The 17,910-nt window shown below is 59.5% G+C and overlaps 1 protein-coding gene across 1 annotated transcript; it reads left to right on the top strand.

Moving 5' to 3' along the window:
• Positions 1-1,350: 1,350 nt before the first annotated feature.
• SDSL (serine dehydratase like) lies at positions 1,351-7,468 on the top strand. The gene is made up of 7 exons (XM_008142745.3): positions 1,351-1,539; positions 1,670-1,709; positions 2,371-2,510; positions 4,203-4,291; positions 4,869-5,096; positions 6,257-6,381; positions 7,275-7,468. Exons 1-7 carry the CDS (start codon positions 1,366-1,368, stop codon positions 7,466-7,468), a joined length of 990 nt encoding a protein of 329 aa, XP_008140967.1. The 5' UTR covers positions 1,351-1,365.
• Positions 7,469-17,910: the final 10,442 nt, after the last annotated feature.

Below are 17,910 nucleotides of genomic sequence, written 5' to 3'. Positions count from 1 at the left end.
TGATAAATAAGTCCTCGGTGTAATGTACAGCATGTGATTCCAGTTGACAATACTGTATTGCATATTTGAATGCTGTTAAGAGAGTAGATTTTAAAAAGTTATCATCACACAAATACAATCTGTAACTATGTTAGGTGCCAGATGTTAACTAGACGAATTGTAGTGATTATTTTGCATTGTATACAAATATCGAGTCGTTATGGTGTATGCCTGAAACTAATCTAATGTTACATTCAATTATATCTCTTTTTTATTTTTAAATTAAAAAATTTAAACTGAGTTGAGAGAGAGAAAGAAAGAGAGAGAGAGAGAGAGAGAGAGAGAGAGACATCGACGTATTTTTCCACTTTTTATGCAATTATTGGTTGACTCTTGGATGTGCCCTGACAGGGGATCGAACCCATAACCTTGGCATATGGGGATGACACTCTAACCAACTGAGCTACCTGGCCAGGGCAATGATATCTCAACAAAAAAATTAAAATAAAATAAAACTTGCCAAAATAGAAAGAGTCCTTCACTTTTAGAGGTGCATGTTGAAATGTTTATAGATGAAATAATCCAGAGAAAAAAACATAACAATAATAATGATGGAGGAGAGAATGAGGGGGAGTGGCTGGAACAAGGCGGCTGGGGTTGACGCCGGGTGAGGCCGTTTGAAATTCTGTAACTGTTTCCCCTCCGAGAATGTGAGCTCTGGCAAAGCAGGACTCCCTCTGACTTGTCTGGGCCCAGGTCCCAAAACATGGACCCACCTGGCACATGGTGGGTGCTCAATAAATGTTTTTTTGAATGAATGAATGATGAATGAATGAATTCTCCCATTTTCATTCACTCGTCACTTCTTTTGTTAAAAAAAATGTTTTTATTGATTTCAGAGAGGAAGGGAGGGGGGAGAGAGAGATAGAAACATCAATGATGAGAGAATCATTGATCAGCTGCCTCCTGCACGGCCCCTAGTGGGGATGAGCCCGCAACCTGGGCATGTCCCCTTGACCCGGAATCGAACCGGGGACCCTTCAGTCCACAGGCTGACGCTCTATCCATGAGCCAAACCGGCTAGGGCCATCACTTCTTATTGGCCAGGTTTTACGTCCCTAGCACTGTGGGCAGCCGCAGTTACAGAATGAAAGGCCCCTAGTCCAAAGGTTTTTGCCCAGATGGGGAAACTGAGGCCCAGAGAGGAGCAGATGCTTGCCTGAAGTCTCACAGGTTGGCAGCCAGACGGGGCTAAGAGAACCAAGCCGAGGGCGTCTCCACTCTCCCATCTCCCCTCCTCTCCCGGCCTGGTTAGGGGGACCCCTGACTGGAGCTGCCTGGGCGGTGGCCCCGTGTCCTCCACAGGCCCGCCAGGCGGTTGCCGGAATGGAGAGCTCTCTGGCGGAGTGTGCCGAGGGCGGGCACTTCCACCTGGTCACGCCTCTGCTGGAGAGCTGGGCGCTGTCCCAGGTGGCGGGCACGGCCGTCTTCCTCAAGTGTGAGAACGTGCAGCCGGCCGGCTCCTTCAAGATCCGGGGCATCGGGCACTTCTGCCAGGAGGTGAGGGTGTGCGGGCGGGAGGGGAGAGTGAGGTTGTACGGGAGGGAGGGAAGGGGGGGCTGTTGGAATGGGAGGGGGCTCCGTGATCCCTGCTTGGGTGAGCCCTCAACCCTATTCCTTCTCTTCCTAGGCGGCCAAGAAGGGATGCAGACACCTGGTGTGCTCCTCAGGTGACCCCACACCTTTCTGCTCTGCGGGTGCTCAGGGCTGGGTGTGGGGGAGGGGGAGCTGGCTGGAGCAGCAATAGACACCCAGGGCTCGGCCTCCTCGTAAGGGTCCAGCCTCATCAAGGTCACGGTCCGATGGCCATTTGTATGTCCTCTCCCAGCCCTGTTCCCATCGTTAGCAGAAGTGACCGAAACCCAGTTCGCACAGGTGTAAGCTACGGGCTCCCAGAACTGAACATTCTCAGGATAAACGGCTCTCAGGCACAGCTGGATCCAGGAGCTCTCATCCGCATCCCTCCTTTCTCCTGGCCTTTCTTTCCTCTCTACGAGCTTTCTCCTCGTTCAGGCCTCCCGGAGTGTCAGGCTTGCTTCTTGCCATCCTACCAACCCCAGTGAAAAGGGAGCACCCCTGCCCCATGGCCCCCCTCAGCCCACGACTTGGTCTTCTGGGCCCAGCTTGGGTCACGTGCTCACCCCTGAACCAGTCACGGGTCAGGCGACTGAGTTCTCTGATGGGTCCCATCTAGATCACGTGTCCACCTCTGAGGCCAGGGAGAGGACTCGCTCGTGGGGTGTATAGTGTGGGGAGGGGGGACTCCTACAGGGACGTGGAGGAGGAGGGGCAAAGGCCTGTCAACGGCACCGCCTTCTGCCGCCTTCACAGGGGGCAACGCGGGCATCGCGGCGGCCTACTGCGCGCGGAAGCTGGGCATTCCCGCCACCATCGTGCTCCCCGAGGGCGCCTCCCAGCCCGTGGTGAGGAGGCTGCAGGGGGAGGGGGCCGAGGTGCAGCTGGTTGGAAAGGTAAGGACCGCGGGAAGGGGAAGCCAGCAGGTGGACGGTGCCCCGTCACGCCACCTCCCGCTAAGAGATTGTCCCCTTTTCCTCTCGCTGAACGCTGCCTGGGACCCGGTCTGCCCTTGGGTTGGCCGAGCGGGCGGGTGGGCGGTGGTGTGTGTGGAGGGCCGGGACCGCTGGCCTCGCTGTGCCCGCCCTGAGAAGACCCCCTGCAGGGGCCCGGGGGCAGGGGCTGGGGACGGGCAGGAGGCCGCCTGTCCCCCCAGCCTCACCGGCACTTGGTGTGGCCACTCTAAAAACTTGTATATTTTGTTATTGATTTCAGAGAGGAAGGGAGAGGGAGAGAGAGATGGAAACATCGGTGATGAGAGAGAACCATGGATCGGCTGCCTCCTGCACACCCCACCCTGGGAATCGAGCCTGCACCCCAGGCATGGGCCCTGACCGGGAATCGAACCACGACCTCCCGGTTCAGAGGTCAGCGCTCAGCACCGGCTGGGCTTGGTGTTGGCCGCTTTAGGGTTGTTTGCCATTTGATGAGACACGAAGTGTAAGAAGACGATGGCTGTCCGCTCTGAGACCACCCAGAGTGAAAGAGGCCGCGGCTGAGGGTCCCCGGGTCACCTGGTCACCCAAACACAGCGCGGCTGGCCGGGGTTTTAGCGCCGAGCCACGGGCAGCCACGGAGGGACGATGGGCGGGGGAGGGCCACGGGCAGCCACGGAGGGACGATGGGCCAGGGAGGGCCACGGGCAGCCACGGAGGGACGATGGGCGGGGGAGGGCCACGGGCAGCCACGGAGGGACGATGGGCAGGGGAGGGCCACGGGCAGCCACGGAGGGACGATGGGCGGGGAGGGCCACAGGCAGCCACGGAGGGACGATGGGCGGGGGAGGGCCACGGGCAGCCACGGAGGGACGATGGGGGGGAGGGCCACGGGCAGCCACGGAGGGACGATGGGCCGGGGGAGGGCCACGGGCAGCCACGGGGGGGACGATGGGCGGGGGAGGGCCACGGGCAGCCATGGAGGGACGATGGGCGGGGGAGGGCCACGGGCAGCCACGGGGGGACGATGGGCGGGGGAGGGCCACGGGCAGCCACGGAGGGACGATGGGCGGGGAGGGCCACGGGCAGCCACGGGGGGACGATGGGCGGGGGAGGGCCACGGGCAGCCACGGAGGGACGATGGGCGGGGGAGGGCCACGGGCAGCCACGGAGGGACGATGGGCGGGGGAGGGCCACGGGCAGCCACGGAGGGACGATGGGCGGGGGAGGGCCACGGGCAGCCACGGAGGGACGATGGGGGGGAGGGCCGTGGTGGGATGGGCACCCGGCTGCTCGGGGCAGGGACAGGAGGCTGCGGTGGGCGCCCAGTGAGAGGCCTTCAGGGGCTGCTCAGCTTCGAAGCTCATTTTGCTTCAATGTTTCAGGAGGAGGCGGCCCGTCTCTTCCGCTGGACGGGGGTTCCACGGGCGGGGCGTTTGTCCTCTCCGCCTGCTCCTGGCCCCGGCCCAGTGGGCGCTGTGGTGCCAGAGGATGGGCAGAGCTGTTTCTGCCCCTGGTCCCCCTCGACCCCTTAGGAGAGGAGGTGGGCTGGGGCGCCCTCCGAAGTGCTGTCAGTGGGGGTTCCCAGGGGCGGCCCCCGAGACCACCCCGTAGCTGCCTGCCCCCGGTCCTCTGGCCTCGGTTGCTCCTTAGGTCTGGGACGAGGCCAATCTGAGGGCACAGGAGCTGGCCAAGAGGGACGGCTGGGTGAACGTGCCCCCGTTCGACCACCCCCTGATATGGTAAGGCTGGTGCGCCCCCCCTCCCCCCCCCTGACCGGGAGCTCAGAGTTGAGAAACCCTCATTGAATCCGGGTCCTCCCATCGGACAAAAGGGGAAACCGAGGCCCAGAGTGGAAGAGGCATGGAGTCCAGGCGCACTGGGGGCCAGACCCCGCCTCTGCCCCGTGTGAGATGTGAGAATCTGTGAGCATCGCACCCCTCGTGCCTCGGTGTCCCCACGTGTAAAATGGATATACTAATAACGAGTCCCCTGTATGGAGCGTGTACTTTGGGGGAACGTTTAGCCCAGTGAATCCTCTCTGAAGCCCTAGAGGGAGGTGCTGTATGCCCGTTTTACAGGTGAGGAAACCGAGGCACCAAGAGGTCAAGCGACTCGCCCGAGATCACACAGCTAGCGGGTGTCAGAGACCCTGGGTCCTGGGGGCGGGCGGCGGAGCATGAATGAATGAACGCGTTCAGTGGGGAAGCTGAGCGAGCCAGGGGTTCGGGGTCTCCGCTCCTCGGCCGAGGGTGGGAGGGGAGGGCTGAGGGTCTCCCTCGTCCAGCTCCTCCCTCCCCCTCTCCTCCTCTCCTCCAGGGAGGGCCACGTCAGCCTGGTGCGGGAGCTGAAGGCCGCCCTGGGGACCCCCCCGGGGGCCCTGGTGCTGGCGGTGGGGGGCGGGGGGCTCCTGGCCGGGGTGTCGGCCGGCCTGGCGGAGGTGGGCTGGCAGCACGTGCCCATTGTCGCCATGGAGACGCGAGGGGCCCACTGTTTCCACGCGGCCCTGGAGGCAGGCAGGCTGGTCACGCTGCCGGACATCACCAGGTGGGCGCGGGCTGGCGATGGTGGGGGGCTGGAGGGTGAGGATGCAGCGGCCCCGGGCCTCCTGGCCCCGAGTGGTGGAGGCGGGGCACCCTCAGGAGGGTCCCTTCGCTGGGACTCCAGCCACGCCGTGCGGGTCGAAGGCAGAGGCAGTGCTGAAGCAGGAGGACCTGTGTCATGTCAGTCTCCTCCGCGAGGGAAACCAGCTTCCAGGGTCCATCATCGCCAAAGCAGTTGAGGTGGAGGCCGCTGGGAACGTAGGCGAGCGCTAACAACAGACCCCAAACGCCACCTCATCCTCCCCGCAGGTGGACGCTGCTCCCATGGGGGTGCATGTTCCCCAGTCTTAGCCTGCCTCCCTCCCGCCCTGCCCCCCGTCCATGTATCATTGCACGCAAGTGACACGGGCCGGGCACATAGTAGGTGATCAACAAACGTTTGTAAAAGGAATCAATTATGTATTTTTAGAAGCTGAGATTATAGTCTTCAGACAGTTTTGTAACCTCTATTTTTCTATTCACAGTATGTAACATGCACATAGTTTTGTGGGGGTTTGGGGCACCATCATTAGAGAATTTTTCCCCCATGGCATTTTTTTTTTTGGTTAATCCTCACCCAAGGATATTTTTCCATGGATTTTTAGAGAGAGTGGAGAGAGGGGGGAGAGAGAGAGAGAGAGAGAGAGAGAGAGAAACATTGATGTGAGAGACACATCGATTGGTTGCCTCCCGCACGTGCCCTGGCCAGGGCAGGGGATTGAGCCTGCAACCCAGGTGTTTGCCCTTGACTGGAATCGAACCCGGGACCCTTCAGTCCGTGGGCTGACGCTCTACCCACTGAGCCACACCGGCCAGGGCTGAGGAAAGGTTCTTATAAACTAATCAATGAGCAGAGAGTGGTCCAGCCGCCAGCCCGGCCTCTTGCTCTTCACCCAACATCGTGGATGCTGCACGCGTCACCCAGGGCTTCGCAGCCACCACCACAGTCAGGGGGCTGAGGACGAGAGAAATGTCTTCTTTCCCAACCCTGGAAGCCAGGAGTCCAAAGTCAGGGTGTGGGCAGGGTGGCGCGGGGGCCGGGGGCAGGGGAGAGCCGGGTCTGTGTGTGACTCACCAGCTCCTCCCTGCACCCCGGCCCCCCCCGCCCCCCGCCCTCTCCCACAGCGTGGCCAAGTGCCTGGGCGCCAAGACGGTGGCCGCACGGGCCCTGGCGTGCACGCAGGAGCTCGAGGTCCTCTCGGCGGTGGTGGAGGACAGGGAGGCTGTGGACGCCGTGCAGCGGTTCCTCGGTGAGTGAGCGCGGTCCCCGACCCGGGCTCCGAAACCTATGAGGCCCAGACCCCCTAGCGAGAGTGCGTGCTTGCCTCCGCTCTCCAGGCTGGGTCGGCGGTGACCATGCCAGGAGGAGATGGAAGGCGAGGGGCACAAGAAGGGGCGTGCTGTGCTGTCGCTAGCCTCCAGACTTTTGTACACGCTCCCCTTCTCTGGAGCTGCCCATCCCTAGCCCTGCTCCCTGTCAGTTCCCTGTGACGAAGGGTCCTCAGCCATCATGACACCGCCTCCAGGAAGCCTCCTTGGATCTCTCACCCCCATCCCGCCTGGGTTGGAGACTTCCGATGCACCAGTCCCACGAATCTCCTAACTGCCCGATCCCAGTCCATCTACATCGTTAGGTCGTGTCCCCAGCGTCTTCCTAGGACAGGGCCCGGCGGGGAGTGGGCGCGCCATACAGATGTGTCGAATGAATGGAGGGAAGTGTGAGTGACAAGGTGGGCAACGGACAGACGGATGGGCAAAGGGATTGATGGGGCAACGAATTGATGAATGACATAGAAGCGAATCGATGGATGGACACTGATTAATGGACACACTGATGGATGAACAGACAGACAGTCAAAGGATAGATAGTGGATGGATGGATGGATGGATAGATCAATGGATATGCTGATTGATGGCCACACTAATAGATGGACAGACAGACAGTCTAGTGATGGATAGAGGGAGAGATGGATGGATAGATACACGGAAGGTGGATGGGTGGAGAGACGGGTGGATGGAGCGGGAGTCTGACCGAGAGGCTGTGAGATGGCTGGCTGGCTCCATGGGTTTGCAACACCCAGGACCTGGGAGCACTGACTGGCTTCCCCCCTCTCTCCTCCACCCCATCCCCCGCTCTGGGCAGACGACGAGCGCATGTTGGTGGAGCCTGCCTGCGGGGCAGCCTTAGCTGCCATCTACTCGGGCCTCCTGGGGAGGCTCCAGGCTGAGGGCCGCCTGAGCCCCACGCTGGCCTCCGTTGTGGTCATCGTGTGTGGAGGCAACAACATTGACAGCCGAGAGCTGCAGGAACTGAAGGCCCAGCTAGGCCAGAGCTGAGGCTCCTGGATGCTCCCGGAGCTGCCGAGGGGCCTCTGTGCTCACAGGTGGCAGTGGAAGCTACCCTGTGCTTCTGTGCTGGCCGCCTCCTGCGGGAAGCCCTCCTGGACTGCTGCTCCCTTCAGCTCCCCCACAGCCCTGACCAATAAACGCTTTCTGAGTTGAGTCTGTAACTCTGGCGGGTCCAGTCTTTCCACCTCCATGAGCTCATTCCTCAAGCCCGGCTCTGATGAGGCCACAGCCTGAGAAGCAAAGCCAGGCGTTCCCAGCTCAGGCCTCCCCGGGCAGCCGGCTGCGCGGAGCAACTAGCAGGGCTTGCCTCAGCTGGGGGATGGCAGGTGAGGACAACGTCCCCAGCCTTCCCCGGGTGCCGGCTGCGGGCCAGAAACTCGTCTACGAACGTACTCCTCATTACCTTCTCTGACACTGAGCGGCACCGGAAATAAAACCATTACCACCACCCCTGTTCTACAGATGGGGAAACCGAGGCAGGGGACGGTGCCCGAACCCACCCTAGGTCGCCCAACGGGAACGTGGCCCGGTCAGGTTCAAACCCTGTGATCTCCAACAGGACTCTGTATGTCTCGGACCTCGGTCTTCGTCATGTGGGGGGTGGTGGCGGTGGGACTCCAGGGAAGGAGGTCGGACCTCCAGGTGGGTCTGGACACACCTGTGGGTCACGAGGAGGGTGGGTATGGCTGGCCCGAGGACCTCCTAGGAAACGGGAGGGGAACGTAGTCTCTTGGCGCCACCAGGGGGCAGCAACGCGCCTCCAATGGGAATCCTGCCCCTCATGGGGCCCTCCCTCCCCTGGAGGTGCTGAGTCCCAGAGATGGCTGGGGCCCAAGGTCTTGCATGGGGAGCCCTACAGGAAACCAGGCTCAGAGAGAGTGGGGCCAGCGGCCGCCACAGCCCCGGCAGCACCCACCTCCTGGTCACATGGAGGCACCCTTGCTCCAAGACGGCTCTGTGGCCTCGGGCAAACGCTCTCCCCTCTCTGGGCCTCAGGCTGCACTCTGGGCCGGAGGAGGCCCAGCCGCCATCCCCACCTCCTTTCCTTCGCCCACGCTGCGCCCTCCCCTGGGCGCCTCATCCTTTCCCCAGGTGGAGGATTTGCCAGTGGCAGTGCCTCCCCCACCTCCTCCTGCTGCCTTGGTCTTTTCTCTCTTTGACCCCAGACACTGGGCCGGACTTGCCCCTCAGAAGCCGCCAGGACCCAGCCCTGTTCCCTGGGAGTTACACTGTGTGCATTCCCCACAGTAGGAGGCCCCCCCCGCCCCCCCGAGAGCCCCAGCTAGCCCGGCGACCTTGAGCAAACGAAGCTCCTTCCAGGGCCTCAGTGTTCTAATCTGTAAAACGGGTGGCTTGTGGATTATTACTGTGGACCCGGCCTAGCTACTAGTAGGCTTTCAATACATGTTAGTTCTTACCGTCCCCTGAGCCTTTTCCCCAACAAGGAAGGGTGCAGAGGAACTAACATTTCTTTATAGATTGAGCACCTACTGTGTGCTTTGGGCCTTAGCAGCCATTTTATTTAATCTCACCATCACCCGAATGGTAGATACTATTATCTTCATTTTTGCAAACGAGGAAACCGAGGCACAGAGCCGTTACTCCAAGTCACACAGCTGGACTGGAACCTGGATATGTACGCATCGGAGGCTCAGGCCTCTGACCCTTACTGCCCTCATCCCTCCTTTCCTTTGCTTAAGCTCTGTCCCCTGCCTGACACGCACCGTCCGCTTCCAAATCCTACACATGCTCCAAAGCCCAGTGTAGGGCAGCCTCCTCCCTGAAGCCTTCCTGGGTTGCTTCAGCCGGCGATGCTCTCCCCCACCCGCTGCTCCCCCAGGTGAGAGGCAGAGCTCGCCTCCATCCAGGTGCTCTGTCTCCCAGGCCGTCTCCGCCCGGGGCTGCCCTCCTGGGAGACCCGTCAGCTGCTGTTTGCCCCTCTCCTGGGCTCGGCAAGCCGGAGATAAGAAGCTGAGGGGCCTGTTGACTCTGTCCAGATAACACACGCCAGTCACCTCAGGGTAGCCCGTCCTGGTTGACACCCAAGGAACGCCAAGGGCAGGGGGCACAGGGAGAGGGGAGGCCTCGATGCTGTGACTGATGGGCGAGATGCCAACCGCAGAGGCTTACCTCCCGTCTCTGCCCCCTCGGGCCCTCGGTGGGAAGGCCGGGAGCCTGCCAGCAGGGCCTGGGAGCAGGACTTCCAGGTGTTGGTGCAGGGCTGTGTGGGGGCCCTGGACACTGGCCGCGGGGGCGTGTACCGGCCTGAGGTCGCCCCCTTCTCCTCCCCAGCGGGGCCCGTCCCCGGCCCAGACCTCCTTTGGTTTCCTGTGCGCCCTAGTGGCCAAGGGTTCCCGAGTCCCCTCGCCATGTCTCTCACACCCCGCCTCCAGAGGCCACACCTCCACCTGCTCCCCCACTCCAGCCCGAAGCCAGCGGGACTCAGAGGCTTGGAGGCGGCCCTTGCTGGCAAAGGAGGGGTTCTCACCCAGAGCTGCCCACCCCCCGCGGCGAGGTGGTGTGAGGAGGGGCAGGGTCCCGTCTCTGCAGCTCCACCCTCCCAGCCCGGGCAGGAGCCCCCGGGGCAGGGCACGTGCCCAGCACCTGCCTAGACGCGTCTGCCCCTCACGGTGGGGACAGGACGGCTCGCTCAGGCCAGAGTCCCATCCCAGCTCGGCGGTGCGAGGCGGGTGCGCGCCTGTGCACTTTTGGGGGCCCGTTAAAGCAATCCAGGCGCCGTGTTGTTTTACTCGCCAAGTATGTCAGTGTGGGTTCCTGACCGGCGAGGAAAACATGTTTAATGGGCGCTCAGCGCCATCCCCACGTCATCGCAGTGAACCCGAGACTCCTTCGTGGACGCCTGCCCCGCTCTGCTCAGCCTCTCCCAGGTGCTCTGAGCTGTGTCTCATGTCTCGTTGGGGCCGGGCTGTCGGCATCAGGACCCACGTGTTCCCGCGGCCTCTGATCGCGCTGCTTCTGAAGCCTCTTAATGGACGGTCCTTAAGGACTGTGAGGAGCCCAGGTATGAAGGGAGTGAAGGAGCCGCCACGCGGGAAGAGCAGGGGGAACAGCACGTGCGAGGGGGGAAGGGCCGGGGTCAGGTGTGGCCAGGGCTGGGGTGTTTATTCTGAGCACGTGTGGGAGCCCTGGGGGAGTGGGGCGTCAGGCACCCCCCGCCTCCCTCTGCCCTGACCCCAGCCTGTGCCCGGAAACCTTTGCCCTGCAGTCCCCTCTAGACGGGGTCCCCTTGATCAGGTGGGTGCAGCCAATGGAAGCCGCGGAGTCCCCGAGATGCCGGGGAGTCACCCCAGCCCCACCCCCGCTCCCTGTGTTCCCTCCCCTCCTCCTCCCCACTGCGCCCTCCCTGAAGAGATCACCAGCCAAGAATCCCCGTGTCAGGCTCTGCTAGTGGGAAGCCAACCCCAATCCCCCCCCCCGCCCCCTCCCCCAGTCCCATCGGCCTCTCCCTTCCCCGGTGTTTGTGCTTTTTAAACTCCACCACAAATGTCACGGGCAGGTTTCTCGCCTCCCTTCCACACTCCCTGATAAATTCCAGCGGCTGGGCAACCCCGGGAGAGGTTTTCTGGAGCAAGGAACCCCATAAATCACCGCCGCCGCCGCTCCGGCGCGGGCCATATCTTATGTAAAGAGGTGTGTCCCGGGAGCGCCACCGGCAGGGGGACCCTATTACAAGCCGCCCCATTAATTACCGAGTCAGGCCGACCCTTCGCTGCCATTTTTTATCCTAAGTCTGAAAACGGATTACCTTCACCAATCCACCCCCTTCCAAAAATTCAAAACGACCCTCCCCCAAGACCCCCTAAAGAGTAAAACAAACGTTTGAAGAACAAACGTCCAAGTTTCTCCTTTTAGGGGAGAACCCGCAGAGAGAGAAGCGGTGGGAAAGGGCCTTTTTTTCCTCCTTTCAAGGTAGAAGTTATGGCGTGCCGAGTGCACGCGGTAGATGGAGTTTCCTGGACCCCTGGACCCCAGGACCCCAGGGAGTGGCGGCTGCCCTCGTCCCATCTTACAGACAGGAAAACTGAGGGCCGCCCGCAGCTCCGTGGCCTACGGCCTTTCTCCTGCGCGAGGTGGGCAGGAAATGGGCCCGGAGGCGGCTGTTTAAATACCGAGTTCACACCCACCTCCTCCTTTGCAGCTGGGACGCTGAGCAGGTGCGTTACCGGCTCCACGCCTCGCTTTCCTCCCCCGCAAAGAACCAACAGAGAGCTAAACAGAGCGGCTTCCTCCCGGGAGGAACGGGCACCCGTGAGCTCACCAGCTGCTCCGGGCCCCTCCCACGCCCTGGGGCGCTCTGCCTCGGTCACGTACACAGTGATGCTGCCTTGGATTTGAGGGACCCCACAGAAGAGGGCGAGGCCAGCGCCCCCAGCAGCACCTGTGGGGGGGCGGGGGGCGGGGGGCGGGGGGCGGTGCTGGGCCGGAGCACCTGCAGCGGCATTAGCCCAGGCTCCAGCTAGGCATCGGGGATCTATTTTTGGAGGTCCCTGATTCTAATAACACTGCTTTTCCTGTTTTAATCCATATGTGTTTTAATGAGGTGAAACTAACAAAATTAATCATCTTAAAGTGAACAATTCAGAGGCATCGAGTACATTGAGAATGCCATGCAACTGCCTCCTCCATCCAGTTCCAAACATTCCCATCACCCCAGAAGGGGACCCCGGCCCCCGGCCCCCGGCAACCACCAATCTTTGTGTCTCTATGGAGTTACCTCCTCTGGACATGTCAGACACATGGAATCGGACAGTATGAGGTTTCCTGCCTTCACTCAGCACCGTGATATTCACGCACAGCTTAGCGTGTGTCGGTTCTTCATGCCTTTTCAGGGCTGAGTAGTAGTCCATCGCGTAGACGCACCACATTTGTGTATTCACTCCTTCACGGACGGTGCGTTTCTTGTGAAACAGATCAGCAAATCATTCTTCATGAGGCCTTGAGCTCCTACTCTGTGCCAGACCCATTCTTGACTTCACCGGCCAAACGATTTTCCGTTAGACAACATGGGGATGTTAAACGCATGTTCTGGAAAGTAATCAGCTGCATTTCTGTCGAAGTAGGCTGTGACGTTAGTCCTTGTTTAAAACACGATGTAAAGAAGAAAACAGGATAATGATAACAATAATTACATGCCCTAACCAGTTTGGCTCAGTGGATGGTGCGTCAGCCTGCAGACTGAAGGGTCCCAGGTTCGATTCTGGCCGGGGGCATATGCCCGGGTTGTGGGCTCAATCCCCAGTAGGGGGTGTGCAGGAGGCAGCCGATCTGTGATTCTCTCTCATCATTGATGTTTCTATCTCTCCCTCTCCCTTCCTCTCTGAAATCAATAAAGAAATATATTTTTTAAAAAAACCAATAATTATAGCACCTAATAAATGGCCAATAATATAGCTCTCATTGCTGTGTTATTATATTTCATCCCTCAACACGTGCTCCATGCCAGGCACAATGCTTAGAGCATGACATATGCGGCCTCATTTAACCCTTACAATGACCCTGGCCCTTAGCTATCATCGTGCCCCTTTTACAGATGGCAAGGCTGAGGCTCAGAGAGGTTGCGTGCTCAGTCAGGTCCTGCAGTCCCTGGTCTCCAGTTGCTCTCGGGCTGGGGGTGGGGACAAAGCTGCACGTGGGCTGAGATATTCCGTTGGGGGAAGAAGTGGACAGAGTGTGGCAGGTGCCTGGACGGGCATCGCGAGCTTGGCCACCTGCTTCATCTTCATGCAGTTTGACCATGGACGTGGGTGCCTGTGGCTGCCGAGCAAAGAGAATTTGCACCGTAAGGTTTTCCTTCTGTGAAAAAAGGGATGGTTGAGATCTGGCTGTGCTTTTATTTATTTTTTAATACATTTTTATTGATTTCAGAGAGGAAGGGAGAGGGAAAGCGAGATAGAAACATCCATGATGAGAGAGGATCATTGATCGGCTGCCTCCTGCACGCCCCCTACTGGGGATTGAGCCTGCAACCCAGGCATGTGCCCTTGACCGGAATCAAACCCGGGACCCTTCAGTCTGCAGGCTGACACTAGCCACAGAGCCACACCGGCTGGGGCTGGGTGTGTTTTTAAACCAATGCGTTTAAAACCAACCGGGGACCCGACCCCTGGGGACCAAGCGCATCTGGCTGTAAGGTGCTGGGCGGGGCCTGAGCATCTGCATGTCTGCCCAGCTTCCTTTTCCTGCTGGTCCTCGGACCACGCTTTGAGTCTCCAGGGGCTAGAAGATGTGAATTGTGATCCCAACTCCGAGGTGAACCCTCTGTGGCCCCTTAGGCCAGTCTCCTGCCCTCCCTGAGCCTCAGTTTCTTTCCCTGGCCAATGGGGGCGTTGCCTTCCATCTGGAACATTCTCCGAAGAACTAAAAATAGGATCAAAGTTGTCATTCTCTGTGTGCAAGCCAGAAAGCCACAGGCAACTGTGGGGGTGAGGGTGTCCTCCCAGAGCTCCCAGGAGCCTATGGGCAGGTGCTGGGGGAAGCGGGGGAGGGGGAGGCGGGCAGGGGGGGACCTGGCACAAAATGCGGAAAGAGGAGGCCCGAGGTGGCTGGGCCCGAGAGAAGTGGCGGGAGAGGTCCCCGTCCATCACAGAAACGGCCCATTTGCAATGATCGGTTGCCCAGGTGTTAATAACGCTAATGGCACAGGAAGGGTAAACCGGCCACTTGGCTGAACAGGAGAAATATGCAGAGAAGTGCGCGGGCTCCCATAAATCAGCCGCGTGCAGCGCTGCGAGGGAGGCAGGACTTAAAATTCCGGTCAGGAGATGGGTACTCTCATAATCCGAGCTGGAGAGGTAATTTATTCTGTTTATATCTTTTTACTGCACAGCGAGGCTCGGAGCAGGAGCCCTCGGCCGCCATTCTGCATTTTAAATATTAGTCCTGAACACCGCGGTCAGCTCTCCCGCTCTGCGGGGTGTTTATTCGGGACAGGGGGACAGGGACGGGCCGAGGAGAGCGTGCATGATGGGCCCGAACACATGTGGTTTCACCGTCCGGCCTGGGGCCGGGAGGGGCAGGCGAGGTCCCCTTTCCCCAAGCTGAGGGCGCGGCCAGGGGCTGGCTAACCTCCTTACCTGCGTGCTCCCCTCAGAAACCTTTTATTTCTAAATGATGATAAACACCGTGATGAAGCGATAGAAAGAGATGAGCCGATACATTAATGGAGGAGGAAAGGGACGAGGGGGGAGGGAGAGAGAAAGAAACAAGGGCAAGCGCGGAGAAGCGCAAGTCCTCGTGCCTTTTGACCTTGGCAGTTTTCATTAGCGCTCGGCCCGTCTGGCTAGCTGTGTTTCACCCGGGACGGCGCGCTGGACACAACCCAGGGAGGGTGTGGCAGGGAGACTTGGCATTCCTTAGACCCTTTCCCAAACAACCTCTCCCCCGCCCCTCATTTCTTTCAGACTGAAGCATTCATTTCATTCATTCATTCGCTCACTCACTCGCTCACTCACTCACTCACTCATCTACGTAGTTACTAGACTCAGAATGAGGCTTTACCAGGGCCAGGCTGTGCCGTGGGTTCAGGGAAAATGTGGCTTCTGGAGGCAGATGTTCTTGATTGGAAACCTGGCTCTGCTTCTCCCCAGCTCTCTGACCGCAGGCAGCTCCCTTCACTTCTCGGGCCTCAGTTTCCTCATCTGTAAAATGGGAGTGACAGCACTCATCCTGAAGGGGCGCCGGGAGGACTGGACCAGATTCTGGACAAGACAGTTGGGCAGTGGTCCTGCAAGTTCGGAGGAGGCATCGGGATGAACAGGGAGCTTGACCGATGAGAAGCACCCTGGCCCGGCCCCCACCCCCCCAGGGGGATTCCAGCCCTGGGCGCGGACCCGGGGCCGGGATGTGTGCTGCACAAGCGTCATCCTCTGATCACACTGAGGAGGTGGTGGTGGGTGTCCAGGGACCAAGGTCCCTTCCCGAGGCTGCCCCGTCTCCACGCCGCCTTCCCTGGGAACCGCCTCCCTGACACTCAGGGCCTGACCGTGACCGGGACCGCAGGGCCGCCACAGGGCGGGGTGGGGTGGGTTTCTCCGCCCTGAGCCCTGGGCCCAGGAGGCACTTGGGAAGTTGAAATGAGCCCACAGGGGGGGGTTAGTCCCATGGACAGATCATGACCCCAGAGATGAGCATCCTGCTGAAACCTGGTTCCTGGGGCCACCCTCTGAGACCTGATGCCCCCTGACATGAGAGTGAACTTCCCCTCTGACTGATGCTGCAGGCGGGCACCTGCAGACCCTGTGTGCGTGTGCGTGGTGTGTGTGTGTGTGTGCGTGTGTGTGTGTGTGTGTGTGTACGATCTCTCGTTTTAAAATGAAAAAACAAAACAAAACAAAACAAAAAGTCTGGGAGGAGATGCACCCACTACATTACCGTCGTGTTTGAGATCCGGGGTGATTCCATGTGCTTCCTGTTGTTTATCGGAAACTTCTAAGTTTTCCACAACAAGCAAGTTGCCTGTGTCAGATAGAGACAAAGGCGCGTGAGGGAAGGAGGGAGAGAGCCAGGCCGCCGTGCCTTATTCCTGGGAAGCCCGCAGACAAGAACAGCCGGCGCAGGGCTCTCAGCACGCACGCATCCCAGGGGGCCCACTCCTCCCCATCTCCCCACCCCCTTCCCTTCCCGCCACCCTAAATGGGCAAGACCCCCACCCCAAGCTCGGGTGCAAAGGGTCCCAATGCAGGGCACTCGCCCGTTTAGGGAACGTGGCCTCAGGCCTCCTAAACCTCCAGCGCGCTTTCCCGGAGGCCCATTTACCCAGGGGACACAGCTCGCACTGCACTGCATTGGAATGGCAGAGCACACAGCCTCGCCTGGGCCCGGGGTTGGGGGAGGGGGGGCGGGGGGGTCGTCTGTCCTAATACAGCCTTGCAGATAACAAGGCGGGCTTACCAGCCTGGTGTTTTTGTTTGTTTGTTTGTGTTGCCTCCTGGAATCGCATGGGGCATAATTAGGATGGGAGCCAGAATCTTTTTGACACACTGGGACCAACAAACCAGACATCCATTCATTCATCAACATTGCTAAGCCTCGTCTGTGTGAGATGGAGTATTACATCAGCACCGGGAAATCCTGTGCCCACGCAAGTAGCTGCAAAAGGCAACAACAACAAAAAAGGCAGCCACTTCCGTTGCCTGACCGTTACCCAAAAACTCCTCATTTAGACAGGGAGAGGGCTTTGGACCCACCGAGTGTGCATGCTGTCAGAAACAAGAGCCAGAAAAGAATAACTCCATTTATTCTCAGTGACTAGAATGACAGACAAAATAATAATAAAGAAAAAAGAAAGAAAAAGAAAACCACATAGCATGAGGGCAAAAAAGAATTTTTATTAATATTTCTTTTTAGAAAAGTTGATTTTTTTTGTGTTTTTTTTTTAATGTGTTTTATTATTTTTTAGGTAAACCTCTTTCTGCTTCCCCTCCCTCACTCGGCCCACCCTCCTCTCAAAAATATAAAAATGTCCAACCGCAGATAACTAGAGTACAATAAATAAACAGTAAACACAAAAACATACTTTATTTGTTTCTTCTTTATACAAAATAAGGAAACTAGAAGCGTCCAACTTCCAAAAAAGTATAATACTGTACATCCTGACGACCGAGCCTCCAGGCCCCGGGCAGGGAGGGGGGCGGTCTGTGGGCCGGAGCCCAGAAATCTTGGCGCCTTGCCCACGGGGAGAGCAGGGTGGGCGAGTGTTCCAGTCTGGCCTGGACCCTGGGGCTCAACATAAACGTCATGGAAGGAGGGGGGCGCCTGGTCAGATCGCCCCACTTTCTTGGAAAAGCTGACCTTGATCCTCAAGATTGGCCACCAGGGGGCGCCAACGCGCAAGCGGATGTGTCTTCCAGCGACGCCCCCCGTCCAGCGCGTTTCTCGCTTTCTCGCTCCATCTTCTCTCCCTGGCTGGCGCGCTCTCCATCCATCTCTCCTCTTCCTCACTTTGCTCCCTTTCCTCTCTCTCCCTCCAATCTCTCCCCCTTCCTTATCATCTTGTTTGAAAGACGGGGAAAGCAGAGTGAGAAATAAGATGACAAAAAATGCCACTCGGATTGCAGAGGGAGGGACCCGCCTCCGCCCCTTGGCCTCAGCCCTCTCTGGGTCCACGGAGGTGGGGGTGGGGGTGGGGCCGGGTCTAGAGCGCGCCGCGGGCCTCCCGACCCTCCGCGGGGCTGACTTTGGTCCCGAGAAATGGCTCGCGGCTGCCCGGAGAGCGCTGGCGGGGGCGGGGGTCCCGGAGAGCCCGCGGGTGGCGACGGGGGCGTTCCCCCTCCGCGCCCAGCCGAGCAGCAGCTGCGCGTTGAATGCGGACCCGGGAGAGAACCCCTGAGGGAGCCTCCAGGGGCGTTTTGGTTTCGGGGACGCTGCGTGCGTCCGTCCGTCCGTCCGGGGGGCGGCCCGTCCCGGCGGCC

The sequence above is a fragment of the Eptesicus fuscus genome, chromosome 23 (assembly GCF_027574615.1).
Source record: "Eptesicus fuscus isolate TK198812 chromosome 23, DD_ASM_mEF_20220401, whole genome shotgun sequence".
Lineage (NCBI taxonomy): Eukaryota > Metazoa > Chordata > Mammalia > Chiroptera > Vespertilionidae > Eptesicus > Eptesicus fuscus.
Note: the sequence above shows the minus strand (reverse complement) of the source record. Positions and strands in the feature narration are given on the sequence as shown.